We start from the raw sequence: 17,777 nt of genomic DNA on the forward strand, positions 1-17,777 counted from the left end.
TTGTTTTTTCGACAATTTGCCAACATACCGCCGAAGACCGACAAGAGTGATTCCAACTTCGTTTATCCACGATCCAAACTTCCTGACATAAAGATTTCGGAGTTAAGTTATTTATCGTATTTCATTTGTCTCCAACTCGACAGTTACAAACAGCAATACGGACAACCTCCTGTAGTTTTGATATTTTAATGTTTACATGTTTTATATTTGTAAATACCTTTTATTTATCTTAATAATTTTACATTTTTTTTTGTCCTTCAGTTATGTATTGTAGGTATAGCAGGTCGACATCACTATTTGCTGCCATTTTACCTAACCTGTTTTACCAAATAAGCTTATTTCTCTTTGAGCTTAATTCAAGCTTATGGCGCTCATGTTCTTACACTAACATTGTTGGGTATGTTTTCATAGCACCAAGGTTAATCTTCAATTATAGCCCAAATGAAACCCAAAAATATTAATGTACGCTTATATATATATATATTATTTCCACCAAACTGTGCGTAATTCGCCAAAAGATATAATAGGAAAATTAGAAGTGCCGCAAAAAGTAAACACAATTTCAGCTTGTGCATTTTAAAATGTTTTTTTTTTTCAACAGGATAGCTAGAAATTAAATGACTTGAAATTGCGAAATCAATTTCCTTTTAGTAGCATTTATTAATTTAATTGAATAAATAGCCAAAATTATCCCCAAATAAACGCCGTCATGCGGTGTGGTCACCTAACTGCAGTTCAGCTGTTTACAGGGAAGCATAGTTAATAGAGAGAAATGGTTAGGAAGCCCGGCAAACATCAAAGGAGCAAACAATGAGGCCAAGACTTAGGTTGGAAGGTCCATGACCGTGCACATCTTTTGTTTTCCTCTCATACACTATGCATGAGTTACGTAATCCAAATGTTTTTATTGGTTTGTTGCTTGAACAGACGTTCGATGTATTTTGTCAGGTTTTGTGCACGGTCAACCCCCAAAATAGCGAACAATAACCTATAACAAAGAACTTTGACGGGCTTCCTAACCATTTTCCTCTATTAACTATGTTAAAACAGATACAAACTACACAATTAGCCAATCAGAACTCAAATTAACTACACGTAACCAGAGTTAAGCGCGGATTAAGAAAGTGAGGCGAGTGTTGGTTTTTTTTTAACCAATCACAGCTGAGCAAAGCAAAATCAAAACAAAACAACAAACTTCTTTGCGAGATATAATGTTAAATATTCATACTCGGCATAAGTTGTTGGTATTCTTGACAGTCAGTGCTCCTTCGGTTAAAATGGACGAAACAATAATAAAGTTATCAATACTAATAATTCAGTAGTTATTGAAACTATTGTGATTAATTTCCATTGGTTAATAACACACATTTAAAGTCTTAGGAGCATATTATAAGAATTGTAAGAATTGCCTTTCTTTCGGTACAAGTTTTGCGTTTCACGAAGACCCTGAAAACTTCCCGACCCTCCAAAGCCATTTGTAAAATCATGAACCACTAAGACTACAAACCTGTCATTTTAACACATTTTTAACACGCTTAGACACTTGTTCTATGTCAAGATAAAGTATAATTTATCGCGCCCGAAATTGGCCCAATAAGTTTTAGAGCTTGCAAAAACGCACGCATTTCTTTAAAGTCAAAAATATAGATATTTCGGGCCCCAAAAGGCATTTGCCAACTATGAACCCCTCACTCTACAAAGCTGTTGTTTTAATATGTCATTACGATGAAAGGTGTCTAAACTATACTAATTTTTTTTGCTCTAACACGTCTTTGTTTTTAACATACAATGAGATTTATCGTGCCCGAAATCGACTCGAAAAGTTTCTGGGCTTTCGAGTAAAGCTCACCAGAACAGAATGCGAAGCCGCCGAGTCAAAACACATTACACGTCTTAACAAGCTTAAGAGATCATTTTTTAACTTTAACGTTATTTACGACTTATGGTAATTTTCTTTATTTCTTCACGCCTAACGATAATTTTTTGTTAATTTCGCGGCTCACGGTTTACCCGATTGATACCCTTTTAAAACCTTTTTCTTGCTTTCTGAGCGCGAGAATCGATTTCTATGTTTTTCTTCAAACAGAAGCGCTTCTCCCTTAATAGGTTTACAGTTTAACCAATACCTATCTATTCACACGTGCTATACATGCTGGATTCTTACAGAAAGCCTTAAACAGAATTGTAATTCAATTCAACATCATAATTTTGTGCATGGCGCTCGTAGTACGGTAGAATAGGCAGATACTTAGCAAATTTGAAGTAACTGAGGCGTTTGAGACCAAATGGTAGATCATAGACATCCATGGAAGCTGTTCGATACTCCTGATCGTCATCCTCTTCTGGTGGATGGTACATCCAAGCCTTGATCCCTCGCTCCTCAACAGTGCCAGGGATGGTGTTGTCCAGGATTAGTGCCACTAGACATCCCACCGCCATGGTTGTTGTCAGCAATACATGCACTACCTGGTCAATTTCTGCGACACCTAAAAAGATTAAAGTGGTAAAACCGGTTATGCTTTCTTGACTACAATCCCGCTAACTTATTATAACTATGAAAAATTGTGAGCTGTATGTCCGAGTTAAGCAAGGAGGAGGGGGATTTTTCTTGCAATAAATAAAATAGTTCCATAACTGGAGCTAAACAATTTCTCTCGTAAGTGCTCACTTTGGACTTCAACCACAGGCGGCCCAGGCTCTCTCGTTAATTATTTGCAACGGTCGTTCCCTCAGTTGTCGGTTCGACTCAAGCAATCGGAAAATATGCTTCATAAATTGACGAATTTGAGATCTTTCGTTCCTAAATTACAATAAACTGTAAGCCAAATAAATAAAGATCACTTACCTATTGTTGATTGTCTGTTATTGTGTGATTTTGAGGGGTTTTGGGACGTTTATTCCTCACTTGCCGCTGACGCCCCCTACTAATACCAAAGAAAAAGACAAGGCATGCAGCTTCCAACGCCGCCAAGTCCCGACACGGCCCAGAATTTTTCCAATTTCTCGTATTTCCAGGCGTCGCTTCGCCATCCAGCCTCGGTCAAATATAGTTCGATAAATTACCAAGCTTTGGGCCGAAAATCGTGGCAATCGCCCGGTTTTAACGACCTAAACAGCCGCTGCGAATTTTCACATTCGACAAGAATCCGCCATCGTCAGTGGATGTGGCGGAAAGGCGGAGATCATAACGCCGTTATCAAATTCAAAGTTTTAAAAAAACCGAGGTCAGATTACGCGTGCAAGCGACAAATGAACATTCTACCCCTCCCTACAGTGCTAGGCGTGGGCGACGAAAAGACATTCCCAGAAGAGGAACGACAAAAGCTTATACCATCATTATGATGAACTTTATTTCAATTTTAATGCTTTCATTACTACACTTTTTTACAATTACCATAACATTGTTTTTAAACTAAACTTGACCCACATGGGAGTCCGCATGGGAATGTCTTTTCGTCGCACACGCCTAGCACTGTAGGGAGGGGTAGAATGTTCATTTGTCGCTTGCACGCGTAATCTGACCTCGGTTTTTTTAAACTTTGAATTTGATAACGGCGTTATGATCTCCGCCTTTCCGCCACATCCACTGACAATGGCGGATTCTTGTCGAATGTGAAAATTCGCAGCGGCTGTTTAGGTCGTTAAAACCGGGCGATTGCCACGATTTTCAGCCCAAAGCTTGGTAATTTATCGAACTATATTTGACCGAGGCTGGATGGCGAAGCGACGCCTGGAAATACGAGAAATTGGAAAAATTCTGGGCCGTGTCGGGACTTGGCGGCGTTGGAAGCTGCATGCCTTGTCTTTTTCTTTGGTATTTGTAGGGGGCGTCAGCGGCAAGTGGGGAATAAACGTCCCAAAACCCCTCAAAATCACACAAAAGCAGACAATCAACAATAGGTAAGTGATCTTTATTTATATGGCTTACAGTTTATTGTAATTTAGGAACGAAAGATCTCAAATTCGTCAATTTATGAAGCATATTTTTCGATTGCTTGAGTCGAACCGACAACTGAGGGAACGACCGTTGCAAATAATTAACGACAGAGCCTGGGCCGCCTGTGCTTCAACAATGTCTTTTACAATAAAGCATCAAATGGGAAGTTGTGATTCTTAGCCAAATATAAACCCCCCAGCGTACAAGAAAACTTAAGTCCTTAGCATGAAAAAAAAAAAGGTAAGACAGATTAAAAGGTTAAACAGGTTTTCTGTAAAGAAAGACTATTCAGCAAAGCTACACTAAAACTTCCGTTGCTCTGAATAACGTATAGTCATCGTCATCTGAAGTAAACCCTACCTGTGTCAATCGCGTTTGGATGTTGTCCCATATAGTGCGGAACGGCCAGTGCAAACACAAGGGAAAATCCAACAATGAACAAGTTTCTGGAGGAATTCATATCAGCATACTGCAGATTGGAGATTCCAACAGAGGTGATCATACCGAACATGACCATGAAAACTCCTCCGATTATTGGTTCCGGGATGGTTACAAATAAGGCGCCAAATTTTCCAAGAACACCAAATGTCATCATCACCAGCCCGGCATACTGGATAACGCGAAGGCTTCCAACCTAATACGAAAAAAGACGGTGGGAGCACACGTTAGATGCTTACCAAGGAGAATTCTTCATATTGTCAACAAGTGAGTGACCAGGCTTCTATACATATAATTTCTTCAAATATATACATACAGATTAGTTTTAGCTATACTGAACAGGTTTTCGCCTTCCACGTCTTTTCTATTGTTTAAATACTTCGGAATTGCGGTTACAAATATAAACATAGTTGGTTTCCATTTTATTAGATGGTTCGTGTCGTTCTTGCTGTTTTCATTTAAATTTTTCTTTGTTTGTTATGGCTAACTCATGATGTGCCTTTTTGATTAGCTTGGCGTGCTTGTCCTATTTCTATTTTCTTCCTACTGTAAACTCCATGTTGAACAGCAAGACGTTCAAGGCGTCGAATTGTATCTGAGACTTTACCCTGTGCTTTTTACCCTGAGCTACACAGATCGTGTTTTGCAAGCAATACTCTAATAGCTGCAAAACGAAGAAAGCAATACAAATTGATTTAACCTTGGTGATACCGATGGCGCCAATGTTTTCACCGTAAGCAGTTGTATCAATTCCGCAACCAAAAGCTCCCGCCAAAAGACATCCGACACCCTCGGCGCCAATTCCACGGTCCATTGCATGTCTGGGGGGTGGAGGAGCTCCTGACATTCTTGCGCAGGCGTAGTAATCACCCACGGACTCTAACAGTGAGGCCAACAACCCGCAAAGCATCCCAAACGTTCCTGCAAAACTAACAGTTGGCGTTCCCCACTGACCTGTAGATGATAGTAAGTACACAACCATAACAAGTTAGCACGTTAATGTTGCTGAAAAAAAAAAAAACGTAACGTAAACCTACACTTCTTATTACCTGGGTATGGTACTCTAAACCATTTGGCTTCTTTTAACACTTCAATTCTGGCGTCAGTTCTTGCCCTGTACTGGGGATTGCTAGGATCATCTGGAAAACCCCCCGCTGCAGTGACTATAGCGCAGATCATCCACATTACCAAGATCGCCAGAATAACCTGTTGATTATTATACCACAACTTTACATATAAACGTTACATATAAACTGAATGAGCAAATATAGGGACATGCAGGCATGCAGGAGACATACTGTAAGTAATGATAAGAAGCAAATGGCAATCGCCAATTCAGAGTTGAGAAAGTCTTTATTTAAATAGGGTGACTCTGTCAGCTTTTACACTAAAAAATAATTCAGATTTCTATCGTCAAGACAAAAAAACATTTAAAATAACTTCAACTTCAAGTGTTCTGCCTTTTATTTGTGAGGTTATTTCTGGTAACCTATCAAGCCTAGAAAATGCAATACCCCCCCCCCCCCCCCCCCAATACCCGAGGCGGGGGAATCTATATTTAGATCTATTACTAGTTTATAATTTTCATCCTCCTGCAGCTTCTAATCAAAGAACAGTGATCACTTATAGTCTTAACTAGAACTCTAACTAAAGTTTCTGCCCAGTAGCATTATCGATCGGATAATAGCAATGTTTTTCAGGCTAAGTTCGTTGACAAGTTTGTTTAATATCAAACATTCAAACACACTCACTGGAAATGACGTAAACAAAGGGTAGCGACCGATATAAAATCCACGTTCTTTACTGTAAGCAGGCACTGGAATCTCATACTTGTTAAGGAATTGTGAAAACAGCACCAAGAACACAATAGTTCTAAAATGAAAAATACGTTAAAGAAAGTGTTAATAAGTTGCTTCTTCATTATTGGTCCAGGACATTTGTACCTCAGTTATGCAACTATATCTCATTATCATAGGTGTTGCGTATGTGAATGGTTTATAATCAGGACTCTGATTCAGACGTCGTGCTTTCAAAGCGGTCAAACGCAAAAAAAATACGCCATGTCCTGTCTTCGCCGCTTCGAACTTTTGACTTGAAAGGGGGCAAACGTTTGTAAGAAATTGTTAAAGAAATAGTACGGTAAAAGGAAATTTCAAGCTGGAACATTCAGTGGAGATAAATTATCAAATTTCCAATCCATAAGCAAAGTATAAACCTTAACTTTCCAGGGACGGCGTTAACTTTTGTCTTTAAAGCGAAAGTTTAGAGCAAATTTAAGACTTTGTATGGACAATTTTGGCGGGAATTGCACAGGAACTGCGCAGGCGCGCTGCGTTTGACCGCTGTGTGCGTCGTGCTAGAGTCGTACCAACAATTAGTCAGCGGTGATTCAACAAAAATGGCGCCGTTTTCCAAATTGCAGCAAAACCTCCTACTATTAAAATCAGTGCAAGACTCAAGAAAAAGACGCAATGAAAGGCAATAAAAACATTTCCTTTTCTATGCCCGACTAGTTTCCCGAAAACTTGCTTATTTCAGATTCAGCCCTGTTAGCTTCTTCTTCGCCCTGCTCCCTGTCATGAGTGTCAATCTCCTTCGTTCGAATTCCTTTGCCTAGCCACTAAGTAATTTGCGATCTTTGAAATAGAGAGGTAATTAATCACTCTAAGCTGGAAGCATTCTTTTACAAAATAGGGGACGGAAATTGGCCGAATATAATTTGTATACAAATTCAAAAAAATTGATTAGCAGAAATACTTACGTCATTGAAATTGTCCAGTGTGTGCCTAAAAAAAACGATAAAGTATAATAATGAAATAAAGAACAGAGCTTTTAATTTTTAAACGAACATCGTTGTCATCATCATCATCATCATCATCATAATCATCATCATAATCATCATTATAATCATCATCGTAATCATCATCATCATCATTATATTTACCAGCGCTCTCCGCTGCTACGTCAAACAGTGAAATGCCCATCAAGGTAATCGTCGGAGCAATAGTAAGAGGTCCGATGAAACGAAGAAGAAATCCAATCATACCAGTAAGAGAGACTGTAATTTGAACCAACGATGTCATCATTACTGCACCTTGCATCTGGAGAAAGGAGGAAAATGGATGATAATGGGTTTCGAATAACGTGCAGTTTTCTTTAGGGATGTCATGCTTTAGACGTTGTACAAAAGCGACAGAGGAGTAACTGTTGACTTCACGGGTAATAAGCCTTGATGATTTATATGTTGCATGTTGGAAAAACGAATAACACTGATAATTTGTGGATGGTTAAGTTGCAGCAGTCTCACTATTAGGGATCGCCTTAACGTGTCTGTCTAACAGTTCTCGCAATTTCCAATTCATTGAACTGTGTTATTACGTAGTCCTTCTGTTTTCTGAACAAGGCATAACTTTTGTCACTCATTTACTTAACACTGTTCTCTCAGACAATCTTGTGAAGCGTTCCATTTGTATTTTTGCTGCGATTACAGTTTGTAAACCATCCGTGTGTAACTCACGCCTAAATTTAGATAAGCCGGTTTTCCTAATAAATGGAGGGGGATGTCCAAGAATTTTTCTTTTTTATTTTGAGTGATTTCTACACCATCCCGACCATTAAGATATTATCGTAATAATGAGGACTATACATTTACTTACAAGTCTATTCGACTGAAGCAAAGAAGCTATGAAACCATAGGTCTTCAGTGCGTATTTTCAATTGCTTCATTTTGAGTGCGTGAAAACCAATCCGGGCGATCGATTTCGTATTAAAAGCTACTTGCCTAAATGGCCAGTGATTTTCAAAATTGAGTTTCCAATCCTGTGGACGGCCTGACAGACGAATGGACTGAGTGAATTCTTTTTAAATACACGTCTAGATGTTAATTGTCTTAACTTACCTCTCTCATGCGAATCTTCCAGATTTCATCATCATACCTTAAGGGGGTGCTGTCAGTCGAGTTCCCAACACCTTAAGAGAACAGTAATACATTTTTTTAATATATTTTAAACCTAAGAGACATTTCCTTTAAGTAGTACTAGACATATCCCTTTTTGGCGAGCAAGCTGATGTAGCGCCGATGCAGCGATGTACTTTCATTATTAACACGGGTCTTTCACTTCCATAACTTTTCAATCTTTGGACGAAAATCAAAGGTGCTATTATTCAAATGGAAGTTGCTGAGCAACTTCATATAATGCTGTTTAGTAAGAGTATAACTTTGTGGATGAATTCTGACATCATCCTGATAGAATCATAAGTTAGAACGCTAAACTGAGTACGATCATCAAATTAAGCTACAAAGCAATACTTTCGTTTAGTGTTCTTTTTTTTAGGATTTTTCGAAACTGAAGATTTAGAGTTGATTTTCAGTTTTATCGTTAAGTGTTCCTGATGCACCTCCACACTAATCGACTTAGTTAATAAACGTTACATGCATTTGATAAAAAAAACTACAACAAACTGTGAATAGCAATCAGCAAACTGACCTTCAAGGGTTGGGCATAGAAACTTTGGCAGAGCTAAAATGGAAAGCGCTGGAGAAACAAAGGCTAAAGAGCCTCCTCCTTGGACGATAGGAAGCCTGCAAACAGTCATCTCCATTTAAGTAACATAAGTCAAACCAGCAATATCATCATCAAAATGCTTAATGCTAAAAGTGCCCAAAAAGTGACTTGTGTTTAAAGCAAATGGTTGTTAGAGTGTTCTTATCCTACAGTCTTTCTTCCAATGCCTACCTGACTCCGAAAGTTGTCTGCAATAACGTTGCAATTCCAGACACAACAAATATGGTACTCAAGACTTCGCTGATGACAAGTGGGTCATTTTCAAAGCACATAGGGCGGCTGAGAATGAAGGGAATGACCAGCGTTGATCCTAACATGGTCAGGTAATGCTACAATATAAAAAATGTATTGTCAGGCAATCACTATGTTTAGGGCCTGGCAACAAGATTAACTTAAGATTAACTCTCGGACGTAACCGTCGTACCAGACCGGGAAGGGGGGGGGGGGAGGGGGGTGGATGGAACCCCCTTGACATTTATTGCACTGTATAAAACAGTGGCGAGACCTGCTTGTAAATGTCATAAGACTTACACATGTTTGGCATATCAAAATTTCCACAGGGGATGAATGAACAGCTACTGAAAGTTCCTGCAGCTATTCCCTGTAGCGGTTTGTGGCCCGTGCTATTATGGATCAATCGGGCAAAGACGGATTACAGAGTACAGGGAAAACCAGGATGCCTTGAAAACTTCTAGGGGAATGTAGGGAGCAGTTGCAGAAAATCCCGTTTAATCTTAAGTTGCATTATGAAACCGGGTCCAGACCGTTTCACAAAAACTTAAACATACTGCACTTACCTGCAAACCCAACAACAAGCAGATGTACCATGGTGGATTCTCGTCGATCAAGTAAGACAACCCAAGAGCTCTTTTCTTTGACTTAGGCATTTTTTGGTCGGGTTGGTCTGGTTGGCATTGGCTGGTCTGATCGGCCTTGTCAGCTTCTTCTTCTTTCTCCTAACCAAGAAAACGCACTCAATCAGAGCAGAGAATGCTTTCGTATTTATTTGAATTCAAATTGCTGTCACCATTGTTACCATGTTGTCACGATTGCTGTTTTTTTTTTCAGTGGTGGTTGTTGTTGTTGTCACGAAAGGACAAAAATGGTTTCTATTTTAAATATCGTTTCACGCAAAGATTGTACCAGGTTAATAATAAAATTATTATTAATTCAGGACGACAAAGACAATAGTGAAATAAAAAAGGATTAATGAACAAGCACTGCCTGAATCCGGCCCACATTAATAATTACTCTGGTGGGATTTAACGTTCTATTATTTATTAAAAATATTATTTAACTTTGCTTAAACGTGAAGCACTGGCGGGTGATTCAAAAGGTCCCACGAGGGTCGCCTAAGGACAAATTCTGAGAGAAACGGCTAAGAAGCTAAGGCGGTACACGTTTTAGAATTTCGCATTTTGTTAGTACCTGGAAATTTTCTTTCGCTTTTTTTGTTCTGCTTCTATATCTTTTGTTTATTCTTTTTGTTTCTAGTTTCTACCGCCGGATTTCATTTACGTTTTTCTGTCGTTTTGTTTCTGGTTTCTTTATATTTTCCGAACAGTTCTTGACATACGACGCAGACTGACGAAGGAAACCTAGTAGGCTAGTTAAGGTTTTTAAATTCTAGGCAATAGGCCATTTTCAAAAATACCATAATATTTTTTTTTTTCCCTTCAAAATTTTTCATAAGATTTTTTTAATTTTTCTGTGTCCAAGGAATTGTATGGCATACTTACAGTCGAGGAGCCGTATATCCCCTCAGGTGCTTTTGAAAGTGTGTCCTCCACGCAAACCAGCGCCTGCGAAATGAAAAAGGCCGATTCTGATCCCAAATTGGTTTATAATAAGCTCGTCTGAGAAAATTACGTAGCAATAGCAGAGGACGCAAAGATAAAAAAAAAAAACAAACACACAAACAAACAAAACAAAAAACTCGAACCAGACAACTTCGAATTCCGAAGGTCCGCTTGTTTGACCTCTTCGCTTTTGTGACGTTTTTCCTTGTTATATTCAGGTTTCGAAGTAGTCAAGACCGTGTAAATTTATTTTTACAAAATAAATTTATAATGTGTTTTTTTTTTTAAAGGGGACGGAAGGTGAGGCAGGACTTTGCTTATCAGTTAACAGGATTTCAAACACGCGATCAAATCACACTTAGGACCTATAATCATTTTAATGAAGATTGTGTGGTACTGAACAGCTTGCAAATATTAGCAAACCTTTATTTAAAGGAATGTGTTCAAAGTTTAAAGGAGCTGCGATAATGTAAGCGCAACAAAGAAAACACGACGCGTAACTTGTATACATGGCAAGTCCAATAAACAATTCAATTAATATTCGACCTAATTGTGGGTCTGTTCAGCTAAAGGCCGCTATCGGCTGTCCCCTCGTTTGTCTTACCTCGATTTTGTGTTCATCCATTGTCGTATCTTTTCGCACGTGTTGTTGCAATGCGACACGTTATGCTGAAAGTAAATTAAAGACACAGAATTTCAACATACATCATGTGTCATATTGAGTTTTACAACAGGCAGTACTACAACGTATCATATGGTGCAACAGGTTAGGTCGACCTTAAGATAATGACAATTTTAATTACAATTTTGGCATTTTGATGTCCTTTGTCATACAGCCGTGAAAATCCAGTCGGATTAAAAATTAAATCAAACCGAAAAACAGTTCTCTATAAGGCAAATAAAAATACAGTTTTCTTAGCAAGTTCTATGAATGTAAAGTAAATACATGTACTTCAGCATACTGGGTAGGATAAAAACGAAGTAATCAAAACGTGATAGCCTCTTTATGAAACGTGCTGGCCCTGTCCGCATAACATTAGCTTCTGCCGTTGGGGTTTCTTCTGCGTTCACATCCTTTTCACCTCTGGCTCTCTGTCAGCATGATCTCCTTCGTCTCCTTAAAAACTAACAGGTTCCACAGGGCTAGCCGGTTCTTCTTCAGGACTTGGCTCGTCGTACTTCTTTTCTACGACATTTGCCGCTTACGTTTCACAACAGAATCGTTCTTTACGATGACCTTAGACTTTCTAAAAGTCGTTCGCTTCTCGTTTTCGGTTTGGTGGTAGTGACCCCGGGGAAGTTTTAGCGGTAAAGGAGGATAAAGGGGGGAAAAAAAAAGTGAAAGATGAAACCAGCAATCTGTTTGTTGCACGTAGACTTTCCTGTCGTGTTGTAAAAAAAAATATAGAATCGTCGATTTTTCTGTTCTTGTTCCCTTATTATTTTATCATGCCGTAAAGTTGAGTAGGCAATAGTTATCCATGCTTACTGCATGGATACTTACGGCGCCTACGTGATCGGGAAAGGGCTTAACATAATTCGAGGTAGCTCCATATATTTTGAACTATTTACAGCGTGGCGAAAGAGAAGACAACATTAATGACTTCCTCTACTGGAATAGCGCTTTCTTTTGCATCAAATAAAGATCTACACAAAGCTCTGTGCTCTTCACTCCTACAGTCATGTTTTCGCGTTCATCGGTCATCGGACGGCTTTACGCAAATGGCAGTGAAATGGGGTTATCTAAGTTGAAAAGCCTGATACTCAAGCTACTTGCGTATTAATCAGTTATATAAATTCTCCCTCACTGTAAAAGTTTTCTTGCAGGGCGTTTTGATTAGCTCTGAGTAGTTTCGGCAAATAATTGCCGATTTCTCTTGAATCATAAGCTTTATATCTCCTGATGAAGCCACAGATCTCGGCCGGTTTTGGTCTTATCCGACTAAGAGAACAATCTTCTTTATAAGACCGCTTTATCAACTGACCCTCCAAAATGCAAAAAAATATATTTTTTTTTCAGGTTCAGCGACGCAAACAAACATTTCGTTGGAGCGTGAAAATGAGCGGTTTTTGCCTCCAAAAGCCATTACTTGCGAGTTACGAAAAGTAATTTTGACACCTTGACAGTTTTGACACCCTACCTTCTCGGAAAAATTCGCGCCAAAGTCACTTCATTTGATGCGTTCTCCTGCAGGGGAAACAAGTCGAGGTCTCGCGCTCGATTTCGCTTACTCTTCGCGCTCTCTGAGCTCGACTTGCAGAAAGTCTACGATGACCTGTGTCCCTTCCTTGTTTACCAATATGAAATGACTCAGACAGAACATTGAGGATAACTTAGTTTTCTCGACCTTTAAGAGGACTTTATCCCCTACCTCAACTGATTTAGTTGCAGTTCCTTTCTTGCTATTTGACATTACGTCTTTACGCCGGTTTAAATGTGTCTTTCTGAAATGGGAAATACCGCTGGAAATTGTAGCCTGAGGGCTCCATTTATTCCATTTGGGTATAAGTTTCGGCAGCCACCGAAAACGTGTCGCAAAACTTCGGTTTTATTCGTTTCTAAAAAGGTGAGATATTTTGGAAGAAGCCGCCCAAGTGACTTCAAAAGACGGGACAATAGAGCAATTAAGCTACCTTGAGCGAATGGAGTTGTGAACGTATCCTTTTGTTCTTGACTTGTCATTGAACTTCCGATAACCATTACAGACATTTTGCAGATTTAAGTCTTTCGCGATGTATTTTTCGCTTTTATATTTACTAAAAAATAAAGAGCTTCTTGAGAGCTTTAAAAAGAGACCTTGAACGAGCTATTTTGATCGTTGTAGGCGATTTAAGTTTTGTTTTCGGCGAGCGCGTAGCGTAGCGGCGGCTCATTCACACAGAATTAACTATGCGTATCCAAATTCTGACACCTGTTGATAATTGCTTATGCCCAGACAGCTCCAAAATCGCGCTTTATAGATTTAAAATTTTGCTTCTGCATGTTGCTGGTGTTTTATCAGAAGCGTTTTAAGTGCAAATAAAAGAGATTTTAATCGAGAACAATTCTCTATATCTAAGCTGAGTGATCACTTTGTTTTTGAAACCCGATCCCGTGTCGTCTATGATGAAGTATGTATCCCGCACGGCCGCTGAATAAAAAGACAAACGATGGATTTGATTTGATTTTTTTTTTTTTCTGCAAAAAAATGGGGGGGAAACATTATTTTTTTATTTTGTTAAAAAGACAAACGATTGAAGCGTTATCCGCCGTATAATTTTGATACTTGGGGATAATGTGAAACCGCACTACACAGCCAAGTTTTGATATTTTTCCCGGCTATTGTAAAGCTTCTAAATATAATCTTCGCTTAACTTTAATGTGTGTAACGCAAACTTTTGATTTACAAACGATCGTTGTAATTACATCAAATGTTAGCAGTTTCAATTCAAAGAGTGGATGGTTACAACAAACGAAATGTCTTGCAATTACCGTTCCTAAATGTCACTATAGTCACGCAAAAACCACAAACAACACATGTATTCCCTGACAGCAGAGGATCGTGCGGAATTTGGAAGTAACAACCTCTCTTCGAAAAACAACAGAATAATTTCATTCGAAATGTGGGATTTACAAAGCAACCAGAACTTGGAAAGCAAATGTACCTAACTTTGCCACCAAAATTCTTCAAACCGTATGAAAGGAACACGCTAAAAATTGGCACAAATCTTTGCAATATCCTGTTCTAGCTGCAGCTTTAAAAAATGCAAAAAAAATCGACAAATTTTACGTAATTTGAAATAACGTCATTTGTTTGATATTTTCAAAAATTCGGCTGAAAACCATCCATCTTTATTGGCTGTTAACATCTGATGTATTTACACGATCTTTCTAACTTTAACACACAAGATTAAGGTGACATAAGCCTCAAAACTGGCTGGTACTGGGTTATTATAAGTATCAAATTGATGCGACGGTCAAGACAGACGCATAACACAACAGTTTTTAAAGGCAAAATAAAGATGTCGCTCGTTCCAGGAAATCTACGGAGTGGATCTTCCTGTTAGTTGTTGTGAGTAAACTTCAACTGTTTGGCGGCGTTTTGGGGTAATTATAGAAAAATTCACCGTAGCATTTATAAAAATAATCGCACTTTATGAAAAACGAAGGCTTCCGAAAATCGCTCATAACTTAAACAAATCGCGTTTGATCGCCATAAAATTTATCACTTTGATATAATTTAAGCATTATTCTTTCAGATTCTCAAAAATCTAAGCAATCGCTTCACGTCTTCTTGCTTTAAAACGCGCTTAAAAAAGGGAACTGTCAGCCTCATAAATACCCACGGGCCACCTTAAACCGGCGTGAAGACGTAATGAGTACATTTTGCCACTTGGCTTGTTTGATCAATATCTATTTCGCATTTCTTCATTTTTTTAGCTTCGGACCGATTTTTTTCGTTCGGCTTCTCCATTCGCATGCGGCCAAAGTGGAGTAGTCTTGCGATGTTCAACACCATTCGTTGGAAGGAACTTTTCAAACTCATCATAGACAATTTGTATGCTCTAGCCAGTTCTCAATTCAAGGAATAAGGAATACCAAACCTCGCGAACATGGGACGAATCGCTTTAAAAACTTAAGCGCTTGTTGTTTCCTTCAGAATAGCAGCTTTATAGAATATGCCGTAGTAGCCCACCTTTACTATAACACTCTTTTCAGACGGCAATGACCCCATCAAGTCTGCACTGCAATCCTGCAATGGACGCCTCGGTCTACAAACTGCTGTCTGCCATGGACGCCTCGGTCTGGTTTGGTTCCGAGGACCAACAGCCTGCAAACTTTACACAACTTTTCTAAATCTCTGTCCATCTTTGGCCACAAATCTTTGCTTCGTTGTCTGCTCTTAGTCTTAACTGCGTCCTGATGACATTGAAGGGCTATTTTCTCGTGCAATCTGCTGGTACGCCCGTTTTCTTGAATTTATATGAATTCAACGTTCCAGAAAAAAAGTGTAATAAGCACAAAGACAACGCATGAGCGCCAAAATATACGCAGTTTTCTGTCCGCCAATAAAATTTGAATTTAGTTTTACCAAACGATTCGCATATTTATTACTACTGAGAAACAATGCCTGAAATACTCATGAAATGCCCTTTTACATTCACTGCCAGTCATAACTCACCTTTAAATCGAGCCAAACAGGAGATTATAATGGTAGAGGGACAGGATGAAGGATTTGAAGTTACTCTAATTCTTATACCGCGGTAGTAAACGACCGTTTCTCGTAATGCCCTTCTTAAAAGTGTTAAATTCAAAGAAAACTTGATAAAAGTAAAAAGGGCGTGTCAGTTAGAATGATATGAACCTACTGCCGGCCAATGGATACAGGCCTCGTTATCGCTTTCGTTTCCAGGGAAATTTAGATGTAAGCCTAACAATCTCTGTAAAGATAAGGACGCCATGATTTTGACGGACAGCTTGGTTCTGCTCTCACGGACTTAATTCTGCTCTCACGGAATCTTTCCCTGACAGATAATGTGATGGCTCAAAGTATCGTTTTCGCGTTGAATTATCGAGTTTGTTTACGCTGGTATATTTTGGGGTTAAAACTTTCACTGCGTCTCCACACAATACATTATAGAGATATGACTACTCAAAAAAGCAGAATTAGACACGCAAGCAGAAATTGAATGACAATAAGTTATTGAAGCCAGGAGTAAAAACGCGGATGCAGGAAGGATTGACGCGCCCGAACCATCGCGCCCTATACGTCTCATAATGGTTCGCGTAATCTTCTCCCGTTTTTCAGAAAGCGAAGTCTCACGAGGACTTTCGTGAAACTCCTTTGTTCGGACCGAACCGTTTCACCTAAAGCAAATAGATCTCTTCACGTTAAGCACTGAAATCACTTAGATCCACATTGAAAAATAAGGGCGTAAAATAGCTCCAATAGAGGGTTCATTGTCAGTTGTCATTTATCTATCTATCATAAAGTTAAAAAAAAGCTTTTTTCCCGAGCATCTCAGTCGAATAAAGTTTAATAGTGGAAGCCTTAATTCTTTTCGAAGAGCGATACTTATTTATTTCAAACCAAACCGTTCATTCTACAACACAAAACAAAGCCAAAAGAGTTGTTGTTAGTAGTCCTTGTCTAATAGACAATGCTTTAGAACATTTAATTTGCTGGAAAATAAAGAGGTCTTGACATATTGAAGCTTTGCCAACAGAACGTAGGAAATCCTTAAATAAGTGTTGTGAATGGAGCATTTTCGAAACACTGCCAATTCTTTGATCTGGAGTAATGTTTTTAATTGCTAGCACTGCTGGCATTTTTTTTTTCTACCAAGCAGAAATTTAATTCTTTCTTTCTCTTCAGACTAGACTAGACAAGACTATTTTTTCACCTTTTGATACGAAATCGAACAGTTAAGGCAAACAGTCGTTTTCCTGAATTAACATGAACTTAACGTTCCATAAAATGCGAGGAAACTCGAGTGCAACGTAAGTGAGCCCCGAAACATATGTAGTTTTCCGTCTGCCGATAAAATTTTTAACACTTTTTACCAAACGATTCAAATAATTAGTCTACTACTGAATAGTCAATAACAATGCCGTCAAATACTAGTAAAATGCACTCTTGCATATACCCCCAGGTATATCTCACCTTTGAACAGAGCCAGACAGGAGATTATTATAGTAGAGGAAGATGATGGAGGATTGAAGTTTATCTTATTATTATACCGTGGTCGTAGCGACGTTGTCGTAGGATAATGTGCTTCTTGGAAGTGCCAACGTGAAAGGATAGGGAAGTTTTGACTTGAGTGCGAAAATATGTCGCGTTTGCATTGGTTTTGCATTAATACGCTTTGTGCCACAAAGCGTATTGGTTTAAAAGACTCGCCTCACTTTCTAGACCAATCAAAAGTGGTCAAAGTAAAACCATAACCAATCGTGATTCGCCATTGAGACGAATAAGCCTTGACTCTGTTCCCACAGACTCCGTGTGAAACGAAACTAATAGCGTGCATACAAAATTAAACATTAAAGAGCGAGATATA

General features: G+C 38.8%; 1 protein-coding gene and 1 long non-coding RNA gene across 5 annotated transcripts in view; one reads left to right on the forward strand and one right to left on the reverse strand.

The window, feature by feature from the left end:
• Positions 1–17,777, forward strand: part of LOC144632931 (uncharacterized) — a 113,853-nt gene that overhangs the window by 81,569 nt on the left and 14,507 nt on the right. The gene's annotated exons all lie outside the window — the stretch shown is intronic.
• Positions 171–17,723, reverse strand: LOC144632918 (solute carrier family 23 member 2-like). Of its 4 annotated transcripts, none has more exons than XM_078491681.1 (14): positions 17,384–17,723; positions 11,344–11,408; positions 10,680–10,742; positions 9,738–9,896; positions 9,112–9,269; positions 8,863–8,957; positions 8,274–8,344; positions 7,320–7,476; positions 7,137–7,161; positions 6,127–6,247; positions 5,425–5,581; positions 5,076–5,329; positions 4,298–4,571; positions 171–2,486 (listed from the first exon to the last, which is right to left on the reverse strand). In XM_078491681.1, the coding sequence occupies exons 2-14, from the start codon at positions 11,362–11,364 to the stop codon at positions 2,173–2,175; spliced, it is 1,869 nt and encodes a 622-aa protein (XP_078347807.1). In that variant the 5' UTR covers positions 11,365–11,408; positions 17,384–17,723; the 3' UTR covers positions 171–2,172. The 4 variants fall into 4 exon arrangements, with proteins under 4 accessions (XP_078347807.1, XP_078347806.1, XP_078347808.1 ...); XM_078491680.1 differs by lacking the exon at positions 17,384–17,723 and adding an exon at positions 15,902–16,026; XM_078491682.1 differs by lacking the exon at positions 17,384–17,723 and adding an exon at positions 15,416–15,826.

This window comes from Oculina patagonica, chromosome 12 (genome assembly GCF_052425735.1).
Source record: "Oculina patagonica isolate OP01 chromosome 12, crgOcupat, whole genome shotgun sequence".
Classification (NCBI taxonomy): domain Eukaryota; kingdom Metazoa; phylum Cnidaria; class Anthozoa; order Scleractinia; family Oculinidae; genus Oculina; species Oculina patagonica.

What these genes read in the sequence shown, in the direction of transcription:
- LOC144632918 (XM_078491681.1), bottom strand. Translation starts at nt 11,364, where the DNA reads ATGGATGAACACAAAATCGAG. An exon ending in TCTATGCCCAACCCTTGAAG is followed by an intron (nt 8,345 to 8,862) that starts GTCAGTTTGCTG and finishes TGTTCTCTTAAG; the next exon opens with GTGTTGGGAACTCGACTGAC. An exon ending in CTTTGTTTACGTCATTTCCA is followed by an intron (nt 5,582 to 6,126) that starts GTGAGTGTGTTT and finishes AATAATCAACAG; the next exon opens with GTTATTCTGGCGATCTTGGT.